The sequence below is a fragment of the Grampus griseus genome, assembly GCF_964374135.1.
Source record: "Grampus griseus genome assembly, chromosome: 21".
Classification (NCBI taxonomy): domain Eukaryota; kingdom Metazoa; phylum Chordata; class Mammalia; order Artiodactyla; family Delphinidae; genus Grampus; species Grampus griseus.
Window position 1 is genome coordinate 13,455,191 of NC_139015.1, and position 23,573 is coordinate 13,478,763.

General features: G+C 40.2%; 2 protein-coding genes across 7 annotated transcripts in view; one reads left to right on the plus strand and one right to left on the minus strand.

The window, feature by feature from the left end:
* SNX25 (sorting nexin 25) overlaps positions 1–5,855 on the plus strand; it is an 84,000-nt gene extending 78,145 nt beyond the window's left edge. For all 4 annotated transcript variants that reach the window (XM_082680459.1, XM_082680460.1, XM_082680461.1 and 1 more), the window contains 4 exons: positions 1,448–1,514; positions 4,329–4,510; positions 4,776–4,876; positions 5,295–5,855. In XM_082680459.1, the coding sequence (XP_082536585.1) occupies positions 1,448–1,514; positions 4,329–4,510; positions 4,776–4,876; positions 5,295–5,375 (431 nt within the window). In that variant the 3' untranslated portion in view covers positions 5,376–5,855. The remainder of the gene's footprint in view (positions 1–1,447; positions 1,515–4,328; positions 4,511–4,775; positions 4,877–5,294) is intronic.
* Positions 5,856–8,671: 2,816 nt separating this feature from the next.
* The window catches only part of LRP2BP (LRP2 binding protein), a gene marked incomplete at its 5' end in the record, with an annotated part of 37,851 nt that continues 22,949 nt past the window's right edge, over positions 8,672–23,573 (minus strand). For all 3 annotated transcript variants that reach the window (XM_082680506.1, XM_082680505.1, XM_082680504.1), the window contains one exon: positions 8,672–8,902. In XM_082680506.1, coding sequence (XP_082536632.1) covers positions 8,837–8,902 — 66 coding nt within the window. In that variant the 3' untranslated portion in view covers positions 8,672–8,836. The remainder of the gene's footprint in view (positions 8,903–23,573) is intronic.

A 23,573-nucleotide genomic window follows, 5' to 3' on the forward strand; every position in this document is an offset into this window, starting at 1 on the left:
TGTAGCAGAGCCGTTTTGGGTTCCTGCTCTAGTTCAGTTTATGAAAATGGACCGGAAGTGTAGCTGTTTTAAACATTTATAACCAGTCACTCGGCTGTCCGGCACTCTTCCTGGAGTTGCTCGTGTCTCCAGACCCTCTGGGTCTGAGCTACCTGTCTGCTGCCTGAGAAGGGTGGAGGGAAGTTCTCATCCCTGCCAGACACACCCCTCCCAGCCGGGTCGCCAGCCTCAGATGGGCACGCCTGCAGCGCGCTCTGAATTCCATCAACACTTAGGGCATTTCTGAGGCGTGGTCCTGACCCCAGGACTTGACACTTACTTGAAGGATTACCACCACTGCACCTGGACACTTAGATCCATTTTTAAAGTTAGAAATGACTTGAGAATGTGTTAAAGTCTAGCACCAAGTGTGTGTTAACTGTTGATTTCTGTTTGGGTGCCTTCCCTTGTACAGAGGTGTTTGTGAATTTACTCCTTTTTTTCTTTGGTGCAGGAGCCCTGAATTCTTGGCCCCATCATAGCCAAGTCATGTGTCACTAGCTAAACATTGCAGTGGATGGAAGTGAATATATAAGCGGAATATTTGGTTTCGATTCCAATTTGCAGACCAGAAATATCCTCACAGCATCTCTTTGCCTTCTTTTGGTTTATACTCATATTCTACACTTAGAACAATGTGTCTCCTAACCTAATGCTAATAGGAAAAGTTTAGATATGTAGGACCCTTCACAAAACTCTTTCACACAAAGTAGTGCCATGACTCTCCAGCAAAACGAAAGTACATGCTAACACTGTCCTTTTCCAGATGAGGAAACTGAGGCTCGGAGAAGGCGATGGTGGCCGCCTGCTCCGGGCGGTGGTGCAGGAGCGATGAGTCCATGGCTCACTCGGAATCCTGGGGCTTCCCAGTCCCCCTTTCTTCCCCCACGGGCATAAAATATATTAAAATGCATGATCTACAAACTACTATTCAAAAGGGAGCAGTTAGACCTATCAATTTCTTAATATTTCAAAATATTTGTCAACATCTGACTACAGATGCTTCTCGTTCAGAGCCGTGTATTAGAACACTGGGTTCAACAAGCCAGGCACAAATCTAAAAGGAATTGCACTGTCTGCTAGTGGAAAACAGACGTCAGTAGCCCGGGGACACATGAAGTGAAGTTTTAGTTCCACTTGCTAGCTCAGCTGTTGTTAGGCATTGAAAAGCTGTAAGAAGTCTTAAGTTTCCTCTCATCAGTTGCAAAGTAGAAAATGAAAGCTTATTCATTCGAGTATTCCTGGGCAGAAGTTTGCTAACCTAGACCCAAATTCTGTGGATATCAAAGCCCCTTAGTGTCCAGACTTGGATTGAGTGACGTGGTTAAGATTTATGCTTTGTGCTGCTATGAAAATGTCACGATTGTGATAGCCTGTGGTAATGCTTTTCCTCTGATTTATATTTTAGTGTTTAAATGGGTGAGAAGAACATTAATTGCTCTCGTTCAGGTCACTTTCGGAAGAACCATCAACAAGTGAGTTGCACGAAACTAATGTTTGAATTCATGCCCTAGCCTTTGCCTTAACAGTCCAATTACATCCCCAACTAAAGGTTTTTTCGTTTCTCTCTTTATTTCTGATATGATTCTAAGATTGGATAGGGAAGCAGATTTCTACAAGACTGTCTCCTCCAGAATGCACGGTGCACCAGATAACAAGCTTGGGCTGGCTCTGGCAGGCTGGTTGGCAAGGGTCAGAAGATTGTTCTGGAAAGTTCTCTGTTGACCATGATGACTGGTTTTAATATCTTGGGTACAGCGTTTTTATGTCACATGATGTGGATCAGTTTAAGGCTTAGACTCTGAGCCAAAATGAAAGTAGGATGAGCATCGCACGGCAGGTATTTATTTGAAGGGAAATGCAAACCATATATTTTTTTAGAGTTGTGGTGATATTAAAATAGTAATTCCTCATTAGTTGATAGCTAGGTATCCATGAGGGGTGTGTGTACCCTATAACACTATTATAAGCCATACGTGTATTCTGAATTGTATCACGTTACCCATATCCTTAAGGGTTATACTCTATGCCCAGTACCCAGTGCTTACGAGGCTGTAGCATTATGACGTCCCCACACAAAAACTGGGAGTCAACTGCTAAAACTAAGGGGAAAAAAAAATCTAAACTAAACAAGCCCCATATTATATTTTTATTCAGTTGCAAATAGAATATATTTTCCTTGTGGTCATAAACCAAAATTTACTTCTGTTTATTTCTAAGTTCTTTTAAAAAATGGTGGGGCTTCCCTGGTGGCGCAGTGGTTGAGGGTACGCCTGCCGATGCAGGGGACACGGGTTCGTGCCCCGGTCCGGGAAGATCCCACATGCGGCGGAGCGGCTGGGCCCGTGAGCCATGGCCGCTGAGCCTGTGCGTCCGGAGCCTGTGCTCCGCGACAGGAGAGGCCACAACAGTGAAAGGCCCATGTGCCACAGGAAAAAAAAAAAAAATGGTGTTAGTGGCTTGTTTAGTTGACTTTTAGTATCGTGAGCTTTTAAGCGGAAAAATGCCCTGTTTAACTTAGTTTCAGTCTGAGGCAAACCTCTTAACCTTAGTACTGACAGGCCTTGGATAAAGAAGTTTTCAAAATGGCCCTATTTTTCTCAGAACTCCAGACTCGCTAACTTATTTCTTTTTCAGTTTCAGAAAATCATGCATACATTCCCTGCTCCTATTTATGATATTGGCTCTTAATTTTAAGACGAGCAGCTGTGGTCTGAGAGTGGTGAATACATTAGGCGGGGGAGGGGCACCACGTAGGGAATTTTCAGTCTGTGGGTTTCAGTGGGCTTTTTTATCAGGTAGAGAAATTACGGAGCATCTGGCCCTGTGCTCTTTTGCCTCAGGCAGACGAGGACACATCATAAAATTAAGTAGCAGCACAATATGTGCCTCTCGCCTTGTACCAACTGTAATTTCACATCCCAGAATTGCTGCAAAAGCTTCCTCCAGTTTTGGCTAATACAAAGTCAGACCTAAATTGATAGAAAATGCTTAGGTGATGGCCTTTGGTAAGTCACTCACCTAATTTTAAGTTGCAAACTGAAATTTTCCTTCTTCATTTCTTCACGCAGTGCTGGTGAGTAACCCAAAGACTACAGGCAAAACAAGCTGTGTTCTTATGTAGATTTTACTTAGGCAGGTCAGCAGGTTCTCAAAGCCAAAGCCCCATTGAATTAATAAAATTGTTTTATTTGATCTAGATATGAATTGCACAGTTCTAAGTAGTATCGGGAAGTATCTTAGGAGACATGCAGTTACAAACAGGATTACCATGGTTCTGACTCACAGTGGAATTTAGACTTCATTGGTGACTAGTTACTGTGTGCAAAGTGCTGGGCTTGAAACATCTATTTCAGATATTATTTCTGAAAACCTCACATTGTCCCTTTAAAAATCTGGTTGGGAAGTCAGATTCTTAAAGGGCTTTCTGATTTATTATTCGTGAATTAAGTTTGAAACTTCAGGTCTTTCTTGCACTAATAGTCCAAGGTGATTCTGCTCCCATTTTCTGCAGAGAGACTTCCCTTCCCAACCTCAGCACCGCTCCTGGCTCTGTGAGCTGTGCTGCTCTCTGCAGCAGTCCAGTGGTTGGCTGGAATTTGATGAAGTTGGGTTTATGGAAGACCTGGGTAACCAGATAAAAGCCACTTATTTATAACCGTGCAGGTCAAGATCTGCCCGATTTTCACTCCTGTGGGAAGGTGACGTGGCTGGATAGCAGTGTATCTTTTCAAAGTCCCCCCCTTTGTGGTGAAAGGGGGGTGTCTTTTCCCCCTTTGCCCCGTGAGCATGTGAGATGTTTCCGGGGTCAGACAACTCTGCCCAGCATCCTCTGCCGTGGCCGCCCCAGGGGACAACTAGTGAAGAAGCTTGGTTCTCCCCAGGACTCCCAGAGCTCAGGGAGCTCGTCACAGTCTTTTAAAACGGATTGATGCTTTCAGTTTATACCACTTCATGGAGAAATTAGTATGTTGAGTACCGTGCACAGTTAAGAGTAGTTGCAAGCTTCAAACAAATCAGTCTCCTCTCAGTTCTTGCTTTTCCAGATTGAAAGACACCGTGCGGCAAACATTTAGAGAATTCAGTACCAGTGAAAATGTGAGCTCCAGGAATGAATGGCTGTCAGTGTTACCAAAATAAAAAAAAACTTTCCGAGTCAGAGTTTAAAAATCCAATTCCTAGTTTATTCATCAAACGCTTATCTTAACCTACTCATTGATAAATGCCTTGTGAGAATAGAGAATAAGATTTTTAAAAACCTCATCCAAGAAATATTTTGCTCTTGAAAGACAACTCCGGGACGCAGTGGACTGGGCTCTCAGCGAGCAAATGGTGGTCTACTACATCGGCGCTCTCCGGGATGCTTTGTGGCCCGGTGGGAATTTGGCACCTCCGAACACAATCCCAAGTGAAGAGCAAAGCCAGGAAACAAAGCGGAGAGCACAGCAGAAGCTGCTTGAAAACATTCCAGGTGAGGCCTGGGCTCTGACCCTGAAAGTCACATGAAAAGGGAGTGTTGATGGCCCTTCTCCTTTTTCACTTATAGTTTGTATAAATGCCTTATATTGAAAAATTCTAAATTTTCTCCTTAAACATTGGAAAGAGCTGATCACTCATGTTCCTCGCGTCTCCGTGCCTTTATGTGCTGTGTGTGCATATGTCGTAGCCCCTCACTGAAGGTCCGTGCAGGGTGCACTTTATCAACAGCAGCATGGAATATAAACTTAATTTTTCAGATATGCTTCAGAGCCTTGTTGGACAGCAAAATGCCCGTCATGGTATAATAAAAATATTCAACGCACTGCAAGAAACGAGAGCCAATAAGCATCTGTTATATGTGAGTAACTTAAAGCCTCCCAGAGGATTCAGTTTCTTCAGTTCTACGTTTCTGTTCATATACGGGGGTAGATTTTAACTTTTTATACGCTTAATCATTCTTATTGCTTGTAACTCTGAACCCATTTTCTCTGCTTCATTTTTGTTCAATTTGGTTAAAAAAAATACCCCCCTGTGGGTGCAGCATCCCCCTCCTCGCCTGCTGGCTGTTTCTCTCAACTTGTGCTGTAACGTTTCTGCCTGAGTGCTTGGCTTGCTTATTTCAGCAAAGCAAACTGTTTCCCAGTAGTCTGATAATACTGTTGGTGGTTATAACGGACCGTGAAATAAATCAATCTGATGCTAAATGGAGTTTATAGAATACTAATTCCTTTTAACCCTTAGAGAAAAAGACATTTTTTTTTTCTTTCTTGGTTCAGGTGCTGATGGAACTGCTGCTAATTGAATTGTGTCCTGAGCTGAGAACTCATTTAGATGAACTTAAAGCTTGTCAGGTTTGAGACTCCACAAATAAACCACCAGAGAAATGTCTGTAATAATAGACATGAAACATTTTCCTCTTTTCCACAGAGGGCTTGACTGAGAACCATACCGATCTTTTAGTTACCTCCCTCTAGTTTTATGTGAATTAAGCAGAATTGGGGGGAAAACTTGATGCTGTATATTAGGCAACAGAAAAAAACACTTGTTAATTATTTTTATTTTAATATAAATCCTTTAAAGGTCAACATACTGATTGAAATATAAGTGTTAATACGTGATAAGAACCTAGGAAATATTTTAAATATTTATTGTTTTGTTTTTAAAAAGTTTGTTTTAAATGAATTATGAACATTGTACAGTTAATTTCCTCACTGAGGATTCTGAACATTCCTATATTCGTGTGTGTTGAATATTGTTGTGCAATGCTTTGTGTGAAGTTATTGTGAAAATTTTATTGTCTTTATTTTTACCAAAGATTTCCCATAGTTTGAAGCATCTGAAGCAATAAAATATAAAAATGAATCATAGCGCTCTGATGTTTAAGATGCTTATATCTCAAAAAAAGTTGAAGCACTTAAGATAGTTCAGATACTTATCAAGTGCCTTTTCTGTAGAAAACATTGCACATGTAAGTACTTCCGTAAGGAAGTATAAAGTTTGTTGCCTTTCTCCAGACACAGAATGAATGTGAAAAATATGATTTTTGGTGTGAATGAGAAGAGCCAAAATTGGTGCTTGAAGTGCTGTTATTAGGGAGGTGGGATGGATGGGCAGGAATGAGATGGGGAAACAAAGAGGAGGGAAGTTACTTCAGGCTGTTCAGGACTTGATTGTGTCATCAAGTCTTGGGGACCAGTAGGGGCATTAGGCGAAATCCAGGGTGCAGATGTTGCTTTGTTTTTAGTAGTGGGACCATGGACAAGTCACTTAATTTTCCTGGGTTTTACCATTTATTATGCAGTGATAATGAAACACTTTCCCCTTTCTAACCCCCAGGAATATTGAAAGCAAGCCAATTAAGCAGAAATTCAGTTTGAAATCCATGAAAGAAACATACTATGTATATATAAAGTGGTATTAATTATATCATTGTTAGATCATACCTGCTGAGTTCCTGATATGCCTAGTTCTTGATATGAAACATAAGTGCTGAAAGACAAATGGTTAAAAATTAGTAAAGCAAATTTTATCTTTGATATTCTTTTAGCTACAGCTCTTTGATCCTTATTTCAAACCAAGATATTTGATACTTTCGAAAAAACTCAGTTGGCTATTTATATGGATAAGAATTATCCTTCATAGGGATGTAGAAAAGACATTCAGAGAAGAGAAGCAGTGTGAAGTCACCAAGCCCCAGGAACTCATAGCAGTTACTAAAAGTGACCATCTTCTGCATAATTAAACCACGGCTGTTATGACTCCTCAATCCTTAAGAAGTCGTCTTACTTTTTCATAAGTTATCAACTGTAAGGACTCTTACAGAAGTTTTGATTTTTTTTTTGAAAAAAGTTTTAATGACCTTGAAGCTTCACCTCACTTAAAGGGTGACTCCAATCACAGATCAAGGTGTGCACCATGTTGGGAGTAGTGGTAGTTTGCAGGGGCTCACCTGGGCCAGGTTTGCCAGCTTTATGGTAACTAGAGTAAACTGAAATTTTAAATTCTGTGTTGGGTTCACTTAGGACATTTAAGCACAGCATATTACCAAATATGACATGTCAAATTCCTACCTTTAGGATTTCTCAAACCGTGTTTTAATGGCAGTTAAAGTGGCCTTCACTTTGGGGATGTAGAGTGAGTGAGCTATGAAAGTGCTATTACAGTCCCCATACACTGCCTTATTACATTTCTATTTTAAGATTCTTAAAGGCTTAAGGAACTGGATTGAGTGTGGAGAAGAGAATACCGTTGGAAATTTGGATCTTCAAACCACTGAAGGAATGTTCTATGGATGTTATTAAGAAAACAAGAGCAAAAGCAAGTAGGCTTGTATTGTAGAACGATTTACGTTAGGTTTTATGAAATCTTTTAATGGGCTAGAGACATGGAAATGTTGTTACTGGGGAAGAAGAGCGTCTTCAGCAGAGATTTTAAAAGCAAAGGAATGGGTTTCAGGGATTATTTAAGTTTCTACTCTAAGATTTAAAGGAGAAGTATATGGCCTATGTTTGTCTTTAGATACAGGGAAGAAATTTCAACAAAGTTCAAATAATATAGACAAACCAGAACATAAAACAAGAGCAAGTAGTTTTGTGCCATATAATACTTCTTTAGTGACAGGCACCTACATATTAATTGCATTTTCCCAGTGCTAAGACTAGATCTTGTAAATCACTTTGGAAAGGATGGTTGTGATTTTTAAAATAAAGCCATAACATTTACAAAGAAGGTGTTGTTCAGGTATCTTAAACGTTATTTTCAATATCTGTTTCACAGATGTATATTTCTTTAGAATCTTTTGCATATGGATTCTATTTTTACTGTCGGATTTTGCCTCTGTAGATGTAATTGATAAGGAAAGCCTCTTGCTAATTTAACAGTTTAGTTATAGTTATATTGGTAGATGATTTGAAATTTTATCTTGTTTTGAAATACATTAAGGGTTTTTAAAATGTAGAAAAGGACCTGAAGCACAGAGAAACATCTTGTTTCAATTGATTACCAGGAACATAGCAGTTTTACTCATTAAGATGTTTAGGGGAAGATATGGAAAGGCAAGATTGTAAGCAATTTCTTAAACCCACTTATTTTGAAATTTAGATTTTTAATTTTCAATTTGGAATTTTCTGTTTTAGAAGTCTTCAATGACTGAAATAAAATTAAAAGTTATTCAAAATTCACAACACTAAGGAGTAAAGAAATTTAAAGAATTAAACTTCAGATTTTTTAAAATAAGTTTGTAGCATTTATACTTCTGAAGTTATTAAAGCTAAGATGACACTAAGTCTTTCAGGACACTATTTAAGAAAGGAAAGAAATACTTGCTTTATGGAATGGTTTTCAATATTTGACATGGTCTTGGTCAGTCTCTAGCCTAAGAGCTGGATCTTTGAAGACTCTTCCTGCAGTTCGATCCTGTAGCTACGTTTCAAGTTGCAACATTTTACAAATTCAAGAGGGGTGGGATGGCGGGGTGGGATAGGGAGGGTGGGATGGGGGGGTGGGATAGGGAGGGTGGGATGGGGGTGGGATAGGGAGGGTCGGAGGGAGACACAAGAGGGAGGAGATATGGGGATATATGTATACGTATAGCTGATTCACTTTGTTATACAGCAGAAACTAACACACCATTGTAAAGCAATTATATTCCAATAAAGATGTTAAAAAAAAAAGAATGAAGGTAACCTGTCATCAGTAAAATACCCAGGATAATGTAACATGGGAGAGCGAAAACAAACATAGCTATTATAAAAAATTATAAAAATACACACATTCTAAGTTGTTAGGATCGATGATCTTTGTTGAAATACATTGTAGTCTAAATTCTCTGACGAATAAGTAAAGTGTGAAGTTCATCTGCCAATGAAGGATTCAGAAGACAAGCCTTAAAAATCAAAGAAAAAGTTATTTAGACATATTTTGAATTGTTGGATCTTTTGTTTTTAAGAAAAAGAGTGCAATGATTTAAGGGAATTTCATAGTTATACATTTCTATTCTGATTTCTTAATTAGGGAGATTCAAGTTAACCTATACAAAGTATTAATAGATCATAACTAAAAATAACCATGCTATTATCCTTTGGGAGAGAAAATTCTCAGTGCTAAAAATAATGGATTTACACATTGATAGTATTCTAAGTTATGAATTATCAAAATAAGTAAAATAGAAAGCATTAACATTTGGTCTCAAACCTGTTATGTGAATAGTAGCATGCATAATTTTTTAAACATATGATCTTGTTATGCCTAAATTAGCAATAAGGTGCATAATTTCATAATATGCCAGGAATTTGAAAGACAGAAGTTACCTCATCCAGACCTTACTCCATGCAGAAACTGTCCCTTTTAGTACCCATGACAGTTGGTTACCAGATATTTGCTTGCTTGCTTCTAGTGGCAAGAAGTCAGCACCTTGGCTTCTGCACACAGCCCCCCAAGCTGAGGTGTTGGCACAGCCATTTCACACTAGGTTCAAGGCCTCTACATGTGGCACCCTATGAGCTAGTCAAACTAGAATAAGCACAAAAGGAAAAAGAATGGGACTTACACCATTGGTTCTCCTGGTTCTCAGGCCTTCAGACTCAGACTGGAACTAAACCACCAGCTTTTCTGAGTCTCCCAGCTTGCAGATGACAGTCAGTCTTTGCAGTCCCCATAATCATGTACAAATTAGTATATATAGGGGATGAGGATAACATGGCAGACTAGAAGGACCTGAGCTCACCTCATCTCACAAAAACACCAAACTCGCAAGTAACTGCTGAAAAGCACTGACAAAAAAAGGACTAGAACCTACCAAAAAAGATAGTCTACTTTGAAAAACAAAGAAGCCATAACAAGACGGTAGGAGGGTTGTATTCACGATACAATCAAATCCCATATCCACTGGGTAGGTGACTGACAAACTGGAAAATAATTATATTGTGAGGTTCTCCCATAGGACTGAGAGTTCTGAGACCCCATGTCAGGCTCCAGTGGTCTGGCATTGGGAGGAGGAGCCCCCAGAGCATTTGGCTTTGAAGGCCAGCGGGACTTGATTGCAGGAGCTCCAGAGGACTGGGGGAAACAGAAACACCACTCTTGGAGGGTGCACACAAGGTCTCATGTGCACCAGGACCCAGGGGAAAAAGGCGTGACTTAATAGAAGCCTAGGCCAGACTTACCTGCTGGTCTTGGAGGGTCTCCTGGGGGAGGTGGAGGGCAGCTGTGGCTCACCATGGGGACAAGGACACTGGTGGCAGAGGTACTGGGGAGTACTCATCAGCGTGAGGTGTCCTGGAGGCTGCCATTGCAACGCCAAGACCTGGCCCCACGCAACAGCCCAAGGCTGCAGTGCTGGGAAGCCTCAGGCCAAACTACCAACAGGGCAGGAGCACAGCCCCACCCATCAGCAGACAGGTTGCTTAAAGTCTTCCTGAGCCCACAGCCACCTCAATACACCCCTGCCCATCAAAGGAACAAGACCCAGCTCCACCCACCACTGAGGAGACATCAGTCCCTCCCACCAGGAAGCCTGCACAAGCCTGTTAGATCAGCGTCACTCACGAGGGGGGCAGACACTACAAGCAAGAGGAGCTACAATCCTGTAGCCTGCAGGACAGCAAACACAGAAAGTTTGATAAAATGAGATGGCAGAGGAATATGTTCCAGAGGAAGGAACAAGATAAAACCCCAGAAGAACTAAGTAAAGTGGAGATAGGCAACCTACCTGAAAAAGAATTCAGAGTAATGAAGTAAAGATGATCCAAGGTCTCAGAAAAAGAATGGAGGCACAGACCAAGAAGCTATGGACAATACAATAACTGAAATGAAAAATACACTAGAAGGAATAGCAGAATAACTGAGGCAGAAGAACAGATAAGTGAGCAGGAAGACAGAGTGGTGGAAATCACTGCCCCGGAACAGAATGAAGAAAAAAGAATAAAAAGAAAGCAGGACAGTCTAAGAGACCTCTGGGACAACATTAAACACACCAACATTTGCATTACAGAGGCCACAGAAGGATAAGAGAGAGAGAAAGGGCCTGAGGAAATATTTGAAGAGATAATAGCTGAAAACTTCCCTAACATGGGAAAGGAAACAGTCACCCAAGTCCAGGAAGTGCAGAGAGTCCCATACAGGATAAACCCAAGGAGGAAAATGCTGACACACATTAATCAAACTGACAAAAGGTAAAGACAAAATATTAAAAGCAACAAGGGAAAAGCAACAAATAACATACAAGGGAATCCCTATACAGTTATCAGCTGGTTTTTTAGCAGAAATTGCAGGCCAGAAGGGAGTGGCACAATATATTTAAAGTGATGAAAGGGAAAAACCTACAACCAAGAATACCCAGCAAGGCTCTTGTTGAGCTTCACAGACAAGCAAAAGCTAAGAGAATTTAGCACCACCAAACCAGCTTTACAGCAAATACTCCAGGAGCTTCTCGAGGTGGAAAAGAAAAGCCCACGACTAGAAACAAGAAAATTACAAATGGGAAGCCTCATCAGTAAAGGCAAACATACAGTAAACATGGGAAATTATCCACACACAAATATATTGAAACCAGCAATCATGAGGACAGTACAAATGCAGGGTATTGGAAATGCATTTGAAATTAAGAGACCAGCAACTTAAAACAATCTTGTATATATATAGCCTGCTATATCAAAACCTCATGGTAACTGCAAACCAAAAATGTACAATAGATAAACATGCAAAAAGAAAAAAATCCAAACACAACACTAAAGTAGTCATCAAATCACAAGAGAAGAGAACAAAAGAGGAACGGAAGAAAAAAGACCTACAGAAACAAATCCAAAACAATTAACAAAATGGCAATAAGAACATACATATCAGTCATTACCTTAAATGTAAATGGATTCAATGCTCCAACCAAAACACACAGACTGGCTGAATGGATACAAAAGACCCATATATATGCTCTCTACAAGAGACCCATTTCATATCTAGGGACACATACAAACTGAAAGTGAGGGGATGGAAAAAGATATTCCATGCAAATGGAAAGCAAAAGAAAGCTGGAGTAGCAATTCTCATCTCAGACAAAATCCATTTTAAAATAAAGAGACAAAGAAGGACACTACATAATGATCAAGGGATCAATCCAAGAAGACATAAAAATTATATATGCCCCCAACATAGGAGCACTTCAATATGTAAGGCAACTACTAACATCCATAAAAGGAGAAATTGATGGTAACAATAATACTGGGAGACTTTAACATGCCACTTACCTCAATGGACAGATCACCCAGACAGAAAATCAGTAAGGAAACACAGGCTTTAAATGATGCATTAAACCAGATGAACTTAGTAGATATTTACAGAACAATCCATCTGAAAGCAGCAGAACCCACATTATTTTCAAGTGCACATGGGAAATTATCCAGGATAGATCACATGCTGAGCCATAAAGCGAGCCTCAGTAAATTTAATTGAAATCATATCAAGAATCTTTTCTGACCACAATGCTATGAGATTAGAAATCAACTACAAGAATTAAACTGTAAAAAGCACAAACACGTGGAGGCTAAACAATATGCTACTAAACAACCAATGAATCACTGAAGAAATCAAAAAGGAAATAAAAAAATACCTAGAGACAAATGAAAACAATGATTCAACCCTATGGGACTCAGCAAAAGCAGGTCTAAGAGGGAAGTTTATAGCAATATAGTCTTACCTCAGGAAACAAGAAAAATCCCCAATAAACAACCTAACCTTACACCTAAAGCAACTAGAGAAAAAAAACAAAACCCAAAGTTAGCAGAAGGAAAGAAATCATAAAGATCAGATCAAAACTAAACGAAGTAGAAATGAACAAGAGAAAAGATCAATGAAACTGAAAGCTGGTTCTTTGAAAAGATAAACACTGATAAGCCTTTCGCCAGACTCATCAAGGAAAAAAGAGAAACGGCTCAAATCAATAAAATTAGAAATTAAAAAGGAGAAGTTACAACTGGCACCACAGAAATACATAGAATCATAAGAAACTACTTACTACAAGCAACTTTATGCCAATAAAATGGCAACCTAGAAGAAATGAACAATTTCTTAGGAAGATACAATCTCTCAAAACTAAACCAGGAAGAAATAAAAAATATGAACAGACCAATTACAAGTACTGAAATTGAAACTGATTAAAAAACCGCCAACAAATAAAAATCCAGGACCAGATGTTTTCACAGGCAAATAATATCAAACATTTAGAGAAGTTAACACCTATCCTTCTGAAACTATTTCAAAAAATTTCAGAGGAAGGAATACTCCCAAACTCATTCTATGAGGCCACCATCACCCTGATACCAAAACCAGACAAAGATACCACAAGATGAGAAAATTACGGGCCAATATCACCAATGAACATAGATGCAAAAATCCTCAACAAAATACTAGGAAACCAAATCCAACAACACATTAAAAGGATCATACATCATAATCAAGTGGGATTTATCCCAGGGATGCAAGGATTTTTCAATATATGCAAATCAATGTGATACACCATGTTAATAAATTGAATAAAAACCATATGATCATTTTAATAGATGCAGAAAAAGCTTTTGACAAAATTCAACACCCATTTATGATAAAACCTGTTCAGAAAGTGGGCATAGAGGGAAACTACCTCAACATAATGAAGGCCATATATGACAAACCCACAGCTAACATCTTAGTAGTGAAAAGCTGAAAGCATTCCCTCTAAGATCAAGAACAAGACAAGGATGTCCACTCTTGCCACTATTATTCAACAGTTTTGGAAGTCCTAGCCACAGCAATCAGAGAAGAAAAAGAAATAAAAGGAATCCAAATTGGAAAAGAAGTAAAACTGTCACTGTTTGCAGATGACATGATACTATACGTAGAAAATCCTAAAGATGCTACAAGAAAACTACTAGAGCTCATCAATGAATTTGGTAAAGTTGCAGGATACAAAATTAATACAGAGAAATCTCTTGCATTCCTACACACTAACAATGAAAGATCAGAAAGAGAAATTAAGGAAACAATCCCATTTACCATTGCATCAAAAAGAATAAAATACCCAGAAATAACCTAGCTAAGGAGGCAAAAGACCTATACTCCAAAAACTGTAAGACACTGATGAAAGAAATCGGATGACACAAACAGATGGAAAGATATATCATGTTTTTGGATTGAAAGAATATTGTCAAAATGATTATACTGCCCAAGCCAATCTACAGATTCAATGCAATCCCTATCAAATTACCAATGGCATTTTTCACAGAGCTAGAACAAAAAATTTTTAAATTTTTATGGAAACACAAAAGACTCCAAAAAGCCAAAGCAATCTTGAGAAAGAAAAACGGAGCTGGAGGAATCAGTCTCCCTGACTTCAGACTATAGTATAAAGCTGCAGTATGGTACTGGCACAAAGACAGACTTGCAGATCAGTGGAACAGGATAGAAAGCCCAGAAGTAAACCCACGCACCTATGGTCAATTAATTTACAACAAAGAAGGTAAGAATATACAATAGAGAAAAGACAGTCTCTTCAATAAGTGGTACTGGGGAAACTGGACAGCTGCGTGTAAAAGAATAAAATTAGAACATTCTCTAACATCATACACAAAAATAAACTCAAAATGGATTAAGGACCTAAATGTAAGACTAGATACTATAAAAGTCATAGAGGAAAACATAGGCAGAACACTCTTTGACATAAATCACAGTATCTTTTTGGTTCCACCTCCTACAGTAATGAAAAAACAAACAAAAATAAATGGAACCCTAATTAAACTTAAAAGCTTTCGCACAGCAAAGGAAACCATAAACAAAATGGAAAGACAACCCACAGAAAGAATATTTAATCCCTTGTTGGTTGCATCATTTGTAAACTCCAAAATATATTGGGTTGGCAAAAAAGTTCATTTTGGTTTTTCCATAACATGTTATGGGAAAACCCAAATGAACTTTTTGGCCAAGCCAATGCAAAATAATTGTGCTTATGCAGCTCAATATATTTTTAAAAACCCAATCAAAAAATGGGCAGAAAATCTAAGACAGATGGCCAAAAAGCACATGAAAAGATGCTCAATGTCACTGATTAGAGAAATGCAAGTCAAAATTACAGTGAGGTATCACCTAACATCCGTCAGAATGGCCATCATTAAAAAGTCTACAAGAGGGGCTTCCCTGGTGGTGCAGTGGTTGAGAGTCCACCTGCCAATGCAGGGGACACGGGTTCGTGCCCCGGTCCGGGAAGATCCCACATGCCGCAGAGCGGCTAGGCCCGTGAGCCCTGGGCACTGAGCCTGCGCATCTGGAGCCTGTACTCCGCAACAGGAGAGGCCAGCATACCGCCAAAAAAAAAAAATCTACAAGGGGAGGATGGGGGAAGATAGCGGAAGAGTAAGATGTGGAGATCACCTTTCTCCCCACAAATACATCTACACGTGGAACAACTCCTACAGAACACCTACTGAATGCTGGCAGAAGACCTCAGACCTCCCAAAAGGCAAGAAAGTCCCCACGTACCTGGGTAGGGCAGAAGTAAAAAGAAAAAACGGAGACAAAGAATAGGGACGTGACCTGCACCTCTGGGAGGTAGCTGTGAAAGAGGAAAGGTTTCCACACACTAGAAGCCCCTTTGCAGGCAGAGACTGTGGGTGGCAGAGGGAGGAAACTTCGGAGCCACAGAGGAGAGCACAGCAACAGGGGTGCGGAGGGCAAAGCGGGGAGATTCCCGCACAGAGGATCGGGGCCGACCAGCACTCACCAGCCCGAGAGGCTTGTCTGCTCACCCGCTGCGGCGGGTGGGGGCTGGGAGCTGCAGCTCAGGCTTCGGTCGGATCCCAGGGAGACGACTGGGGTTGGCGGCGTGAACACGGCCTGCAGGGGATTAGTGCACCACGGCTGGCCGGGAGGAGTCCGGGGAAAAGTCTGGACCTGCCGAAGAGGCAAGAGACTTTTTCTTCCCTCTTTGTTTCCTGGTGCGCGAGGAGAGGGGATTAAGAGCCCTGCTTAAAGGAGCTCCAGAGACGGGTGCGAGCCGGGGCTAAAAGCACGGACCCCAGAGACAGACATGAGACGCTAAGGCCGCTGCTGCCGCCACCAAGAATCCTGTGTGCGAGCACAGGTCACTATCCACACCTCCCTTCCGGGGAGCCTGTGCAGCCTGCCACTGCCAGGGTCCCGTGATCCAGGGACAACTTCTCCAGGAAAATGCACGGCGCGCCTCAGGCTGGTGCAATGTCATGCTGGCTCCTGCCGCCGCAGGCTTGCCCTGCATCCGTACCCCTCCCTCCCCCCGGCCTGAGTGAGCCAGAGCCCCCGAATCAGCGGTTCCTTTAACCCCGTCCTGTCTGAGCGAAGAACAGACGCCCTCCAGCAACCTACACGCAGTTGCGGGGCCAAATCCTAAACTGAACCCCCGGGAGCTGTGCGAACAAAGAAAAGAAAGGGAAATTTCTCCCAGCAGCCTCAGGAGCAGTGGATTAAATCTCCACAATCAACATGATGTACCTGCATCTGTGGAATACCTGAATAGACATCATCCCAAATTGAGGAGGTGGACTTTGAGAGCAAGACATTATTTTTCCCCCTTTTCCTCTTTTTGTGAGTGTGTATGTGTATGCTTCTGTGTGAGATTCTGTCTGTACAGCTTTGCTTTCACCATTTGTCCTAGGGTTGTGTCCGTCTTTTTTTTATTACTTCAAATTTTTTTTCTTAATTATTTTTTTATCTTTTAATAACTTTATTTTATCATACTTTATTTTATTTTATCCTCTTTATTTCTTTTTACTTTTTCTCCCTTTTATTCTGAGCCATGTGGATGAAAGGCTCTCGGTGCTGCAGCCAGGAGTCAGTGCTGTGCCTCTGAGGTGGGAGAGCCAACTTCAGAACACTGGTCCACAAGAGACCTCCCAGCTCCACGTAATATCAAACAGCAAGAATCTCCCAGAGATCTCCATCTCAACACCAACACCCAGCTTCACTCAATGACCAGCAAGCTACAGTGCTGGACACCCTATGACAAACAACTAGCAAGACAGGAACACAGCCCCACCCATTAGCAGAAAGGCTGCCTAAAATCATAAGGCCACAGACACCCCAAAACACACCACCTGACGTGGACCTGCCCACCAGAAAGACAAGATCCAGCCTCATCCACCAGAAAACAGGCACTAGTCCCCTCCACCAGGAAGCCTACACAACCCACTGAACCAACTTTAACCACTGGCGACAGACACCAAAGACAACGGGAACTACAAACCTGCAGCCTGCAAAAAGGAGACCCCAAACACAGTAAGATAAGCAAAATGAGAAGACAGAAAAACACACTGCAGATGAAGGAGCAAGATCAAAACCCATCAGACCTAACAAATGAAGAGGAAATAGGCAGTCTACCTGAAAAACAATTCAGAATAATGATAGTAAAGATGATCCAAAATCTTGGAAATAGAATAGAGAAAATGCAAGAAACATTTAACAAGGACCTAGAAGAACTAAAGAGGAAAGAAGAAACGATGAACACCACAATAAATGAAATTAAAAATACTCTAGAAGGGTTCAATAGCAGAATAACTGAGGCAGAAGAATAGATAAGTGACCTGGAAGATAAAATAGTGGAAATAACTACTGCAGAGCAAAATAAAGAAAAAAGAATGAAAAGAACTGAGGACAGTCTCAGAGACCTCTGGGACAACATTAAACACACGAACATTCAAATTATAGGGGTCCCAGAAGAAGAAGAGAAAAAGAAAGGGACTGAGAAAATATTTGAAGAGATTATAGTTGAAAACTTCCCTAATATGGGAAAGGAAATAGTTAATGAAGTCCAGGAAGCACAGAGAGTCCCATACAGGATAAATCCAGGGAGAAACACGCCAAGACACATACTAATCAAACTGTTAAAAAATTAAATACAAAGAAAACGTATTAAAAGCAGCAAGGGAAAAACAACAAATAACACACAAGGGAATCCCCATAAGGTTAACAGCTGATCTTTCAGCAGAAACTCTGCAAGCCAGAAGGGACTGGCAGGACATATTTAAAGTGATGATGGAGAAAAACCTACAACCAAGATTACTCTACCCAGCAAGGATCTCATTCAGATTTGATGGAGAAATTAAAACCTTTACAGACAAGCAAAAGCTGAGAGAGTTCAGCACCAGCAAACCAGCTCTACAAAAAATGCTAAAGGAACTTCTCTAGGCAAGAAACAGAAGACAAGGAAAAGACCTACAATAACAAACCCAAAACAATTAAGAAAATGGGAATAGGAACATATATCGATAATTACTTTAAATGTAAATGGATTAAATGCTCCCACCAAAAGACACAGACTGGCTGAATGGATACAAAAACAAGACCTATATATATGCTGTCTACAAGAGACCCACTTCAGACCTAGGGACACATACAGACGGAAAGTGAAGGGATGGAAAAAGATATTCCATGCAAATGGAAACCAAAAGAAAGCTGGAGTAGCAGTTCTCATATCAGACAAAATAGACTTTAAAATAAAGACTATTACCAGAGACAAAGGACACTACCTAATGATCAAGGGATCGATCCAAGAAGAAGATATAACAATTGTAAATATTTATGCACCCAACATCAGAGCACCTCAATACATAAGGCAAATACTAACAGCCATAAAAGGGGAAATCGACAGTAACACATTCATAGTAGGGGACTTTAACACCCTACTTTCACCAATGGACAGATCATCCAAAATGAAAAAAAATAAGGAAACACAAGCTTTAAATGATACATTAAACAAGATGGACTTAATTGGTATTTATAGGACATTCAATCCAAAATTAACAGAATACACATTTTTCTCAAGTGCTCATGGAACATTCTCCAGGATAGATCATATTCTAGGTCACAAATCAGGCCTTGGTAAATTTAAGAAAATTGAAATTGTATCAAGTATCTTCTGCGACCACGCTATGAGACTAGATATCAATTACAGGAAAAGATCTGTAAAAAATACAAACACGTGGAGGCTAAACAATACACTACTTAATAACGAAGTGATCACTGATGAATTCAAAGAGGAAATCAAAACATACCTAGAAACAAATGACAATGCAGACACGACGACCCAAAACCTATGGGATGCAGCAAATGCAGTTCTAAGAGGGAAGTTTATAGCAATACAATCACACCTTAAGAAAGAAGAAACATCTTGAATAAACAACCTAACCTTGCACACCTAAAGCAATTAGAGAAAGAACAAAAACCCCCCAAAGTTAGCAGAAGGAAAGATCAGATCAGAAATAAATGAAAAAGAAATGAAGGAAACAATAGCAAAGATCAATAAAACTAAAAGCTGGTTCTTTGAGGAAGATAAACAAAATTGATAAACTATTAGCCAGACTCATCAAGAAAAAAAGGGAGAAGACTCAAATCAACAGAATTAGAAATTCAAAAGGAGAAGTAACAACTGACACTGCAGAAATACAAAGGATCATGAGAGATTACTACAAGCAACTCTATGCCAATAAAATGGACAGCTTGGAAGAAATGGTCAAATTCTTAGAAATGCACAACCTGCCAAGACTGAATCAGGAAGAAATAGAAAATATGAACAGACCAATCACAAGCACTGAAATTGAAACTGTGATTAAAAATCCTCCAACAAACTAAAGCCCAGGACCAGATGGCTTCACAGGTGAATTCTACCAAACATTTAGAGAAGAGCTAACACCTATCCTTCTCAAACTCTTCCAAAATATAGCAGAGGGAGGAACACTCCCATACTCATTCTATGAGGCCACCATCACCCTGATACCAAAACCAGACAAGGATATCACAAAGAAAGAAAACTACAGGCCAATATCTCTGATGAACATAGATGCAAAAATCCTCAACAAAATACTAGCAAACAGAATCCAGCAGCACATTAAAAGGATCATGCACCATGAACAAGTGGGGTTTATTCCAGGAATGCAAGGATTCTTCAATATATGCAAATCAATCAACGTGATACACCATATTAACAAATTGAAGGAGAAAAACCATATGATCATCTCAATAGATGCAGAAAAATCTTTTGACAAAATTCAACACCCATTTATGATAAAAACCCTGCAGAAAGTAGGCACAGAGGGAACTTTCCTCAACATAATAAAGGCCATATATGACAAACCCACAGCCAACATTGTCCTCAATGGTGAAAACTGAAAGCATTTTCACTAAGATCAGGAACAAGACAAGGTTGCGAACTCTCACCACTCTTATTCAACATAGTTTTAGAAGTTTTAGCCACAGCAATCAGAGAAGAAAAGGCAATAAAAGTAATCCAAAGCAGAAAAGAAGAAGTAAATGTCATTATTTGCAGATAACATGATTCTATACATAGAGAATCCTAAAGATGCTACCAGAAAACTACTAGAGCTAATCAATGAATTTGGTAAAGTAGCAGGATACAAAATTAATGCACAGAAATCTCTGGCATTCCTATACACTAATGATGAAAAATCTGAAAGTGAAATAAAAAAAAACACTCCCATTTACCATTGCAAGAAAAAGAATAAAATATCTAGGAATAAACCTACCTAAGGAGACAAAAGACCTGTATGCAGAAAATTATAAGACACTGATGAAAGAAATTAAAGATGATACAAATAGATGAAGAGATATAGCATGTTATTGGATTGGAAGAATCAACATTGTGAAAATGACTCTACTACCCAAAGCAATCTACAGACTCAATGCAATCCCTATCAAACTACCACTGGCATTTTTCACAGAACTAGAACAAAAAATTTCACCATTTGTATGGAAACACAAAAGACCCCGAATAGCCAAAGCAATCTTGAGAACGAAAAACGGAGTTGGAAGAATCAGGCTCCCTGACTTCAGACTATTCTACAAAGCTACAGTAATCAAGACAGTGTGGTCCTGGCACAAAAACAGAAATATAAATCAATGGAACAGGATAGAAAGCCCAGAGATAAGCCCACGCATATATGGTCACCTTATCTTTGATAAAGGAAGCAGGGATGTACAGTGGAGAAAGGACAGCCTCTTCAATAAATGGTGCTGGGAAAACCGGACAGGTACATGTAAAAGTATGAGATTAGAACACTCCCAAACACCACACACAAAAATAAGCTCAAAATGGATTAAAGACCTAAATGTAAGGCCAGACACTATAAAACTCTTAGAGGAAAACATAGGCAGAACACTCTATGACATACATCACAGCAAGATCCTTTTTGACCCACCTGCTAGAGAAATGGAAATAAAAACAAAAATAAACAAATGGGATCTAATGAAACTTCAAAGCTTTTGCACAGCAAAGGAAACCATAAACAAGACCAAAAGACAACACTCAGATGGGATAAAATATTTGCAAATGAGGCAACTGATAAAGGATTAATCTCCAAAATTTACAAGCAGCTCATGTAGCTCAATAACAAAAAAACAAAGAACCCAATCCAAAAATGGGCAGAAGCCCTATATAGACATTTCTCCAATAAGATGTACAGATTGCAGGGCTTCCCTGGTGGCACAGTGGGTGAGAGTCCGCCTGCCGAGGCCACAACAGTAAGAGGCCTGCGTACCGCCAAAAAAAAAAAAAAAAAGATATACAGATTGCCAACAAACACATGAAAGAATACTCAACATCATTAATCGTTAGAGAAATGCAAATCAAAACTACAATGAGATATCATCTTACACCAGTCAGAATGGCCGTCATCTAAAAATCTAGAAACAATAAATGCTGGAGGAGGTGTGGAGAAAAGGGAACACTCCTGCACTGCTGGTGGGAATGTGAATTGGTACAGCCACTATGGAGAACAGTATGGAGGTTCCTTAAAAACTACAAATAGAACTACCATATGACAAGCAATCCCACTAGTGGGCATATACCCTGAGAAAACCATAATTCAAAAAGAGTCATGTACCAAAATGTTCATTGCAGCTCTATTTACAATAGCCAGGAGATGGAAGCAACCTAAATGTCCATCATCGGATGAATGGGTAAAGAAGATATGGCACATATATACAATGGAATATTACTCAGCCATAAAAAGAAACGAAATTGAGTTATTTGTAGTGAAGTGGATGGACCTAGAGTCTATCATACAGAGTGAAGTAAGTCAGAAAGAGAAAGACAAATACTGTATGCTAACACATATATATCGAATCTAAGAAAAAGAAAATGTCATGAAGAACCTAGGGGTAAGACAGGAATAAAGACACAGACCTACTAGAGAATGGACTTGAGGATATGGGGAGGGGGAAGGGTAAGCTGTGACAAAGCGAGAGAGAGGCATGGACATATATACACTACCAAACCTAAAATAGATAGCTAGTGGGAAGCAGCCGCACAGCACAGGGAGATCAGCTCGGTGCTTTGTGACCACCTAGAGGGGTGAGATAGGGAGGAAGACGCAAGAGGGAAGAGATATGGGAACACATGTATATATAACTGATTCACTTTGTTATAAAGCAGAAACTAACACACCATTGTAAAGCAATTATACTCCAATAAAGATGTAAAAAAAAAATGTCTACAAGTAACAAATGCTGGAGAGCATGTGGAGAAAAGGGAACCCTCCTACAAGGTTGGGGGGAATGTAATTGGTGCAGCCACTATGGAAAACAGTATGGAGTTTCCTCAGAAAGCTAAAAATAGAGCTGCGATGTGATCCTGCAATCCCACTTCTGGGCATATTTCCGGAGAAAACCATAATTCAAAAAGAACATGCCCCCCAGTGTTCATAGCAGCACTATTCACAATAGCCAAGACATGGAAACAGCCTAAATGTCCATTGACAGATGAATGGGTAAAGAAGACGTGGTACTTTAGTTGCTGTATGCCAGGTGTTCATTGCAGCATGCAGGATGCTGCAACTAAAGATCCCACACACCGCAACGAAGATCCCACGTGCTGCAACTAAGACCTGGAATAATGGAATAATTCCATCTGCAGCAACAATGGATGGACCTAGAGATTATCATACTAAGTGAGTAAGCCAAAGAAAGACAAGTATATGATATCACTTATATGTGGAGTCTAAAAATGTGGTACAAATTAACTTACTTACAAAACAGACTCAGACTTCAGAAACAAACATGGTTACCAAAAGGGAAAAGTGGGGCAGGAGGGATAAATTCAGAGGTTGGGATTAACATATACACACAACTATATATAAAATAGATAATCAATAAGGATCTACTGTATAATACAGGGAACTCTACTCAATACTCTGTAATAACCTATATGGGAAAGGTATCTGAAAAAGAATAGATACATGGGGCTTCCCTGGTGGCGCAGTGGTTGAGAGTCCGCCTGCCAATGCAGGGGACACGGGTTCGAACCCTGGTCCGGGAGGATCCCGCATGCCACAGAGCAACTAAGCCTGTGCACCGCAGCTCCTAAGCCTGTGCTCTAGAACCTGCGAGCCACAACTGCTGAGCCCACGTGCTGTGACTGCTGAGGCCCACGCGCCTGGAGCCCGTGCTCTGCAACAAGAGAAGCCACCACAATGAGAGGCCCGCACACTGCAACAGAGTAGCCCCCAATCGCTGCAACTAGAGAAAGCCCACACGCAGCAACGAAGACC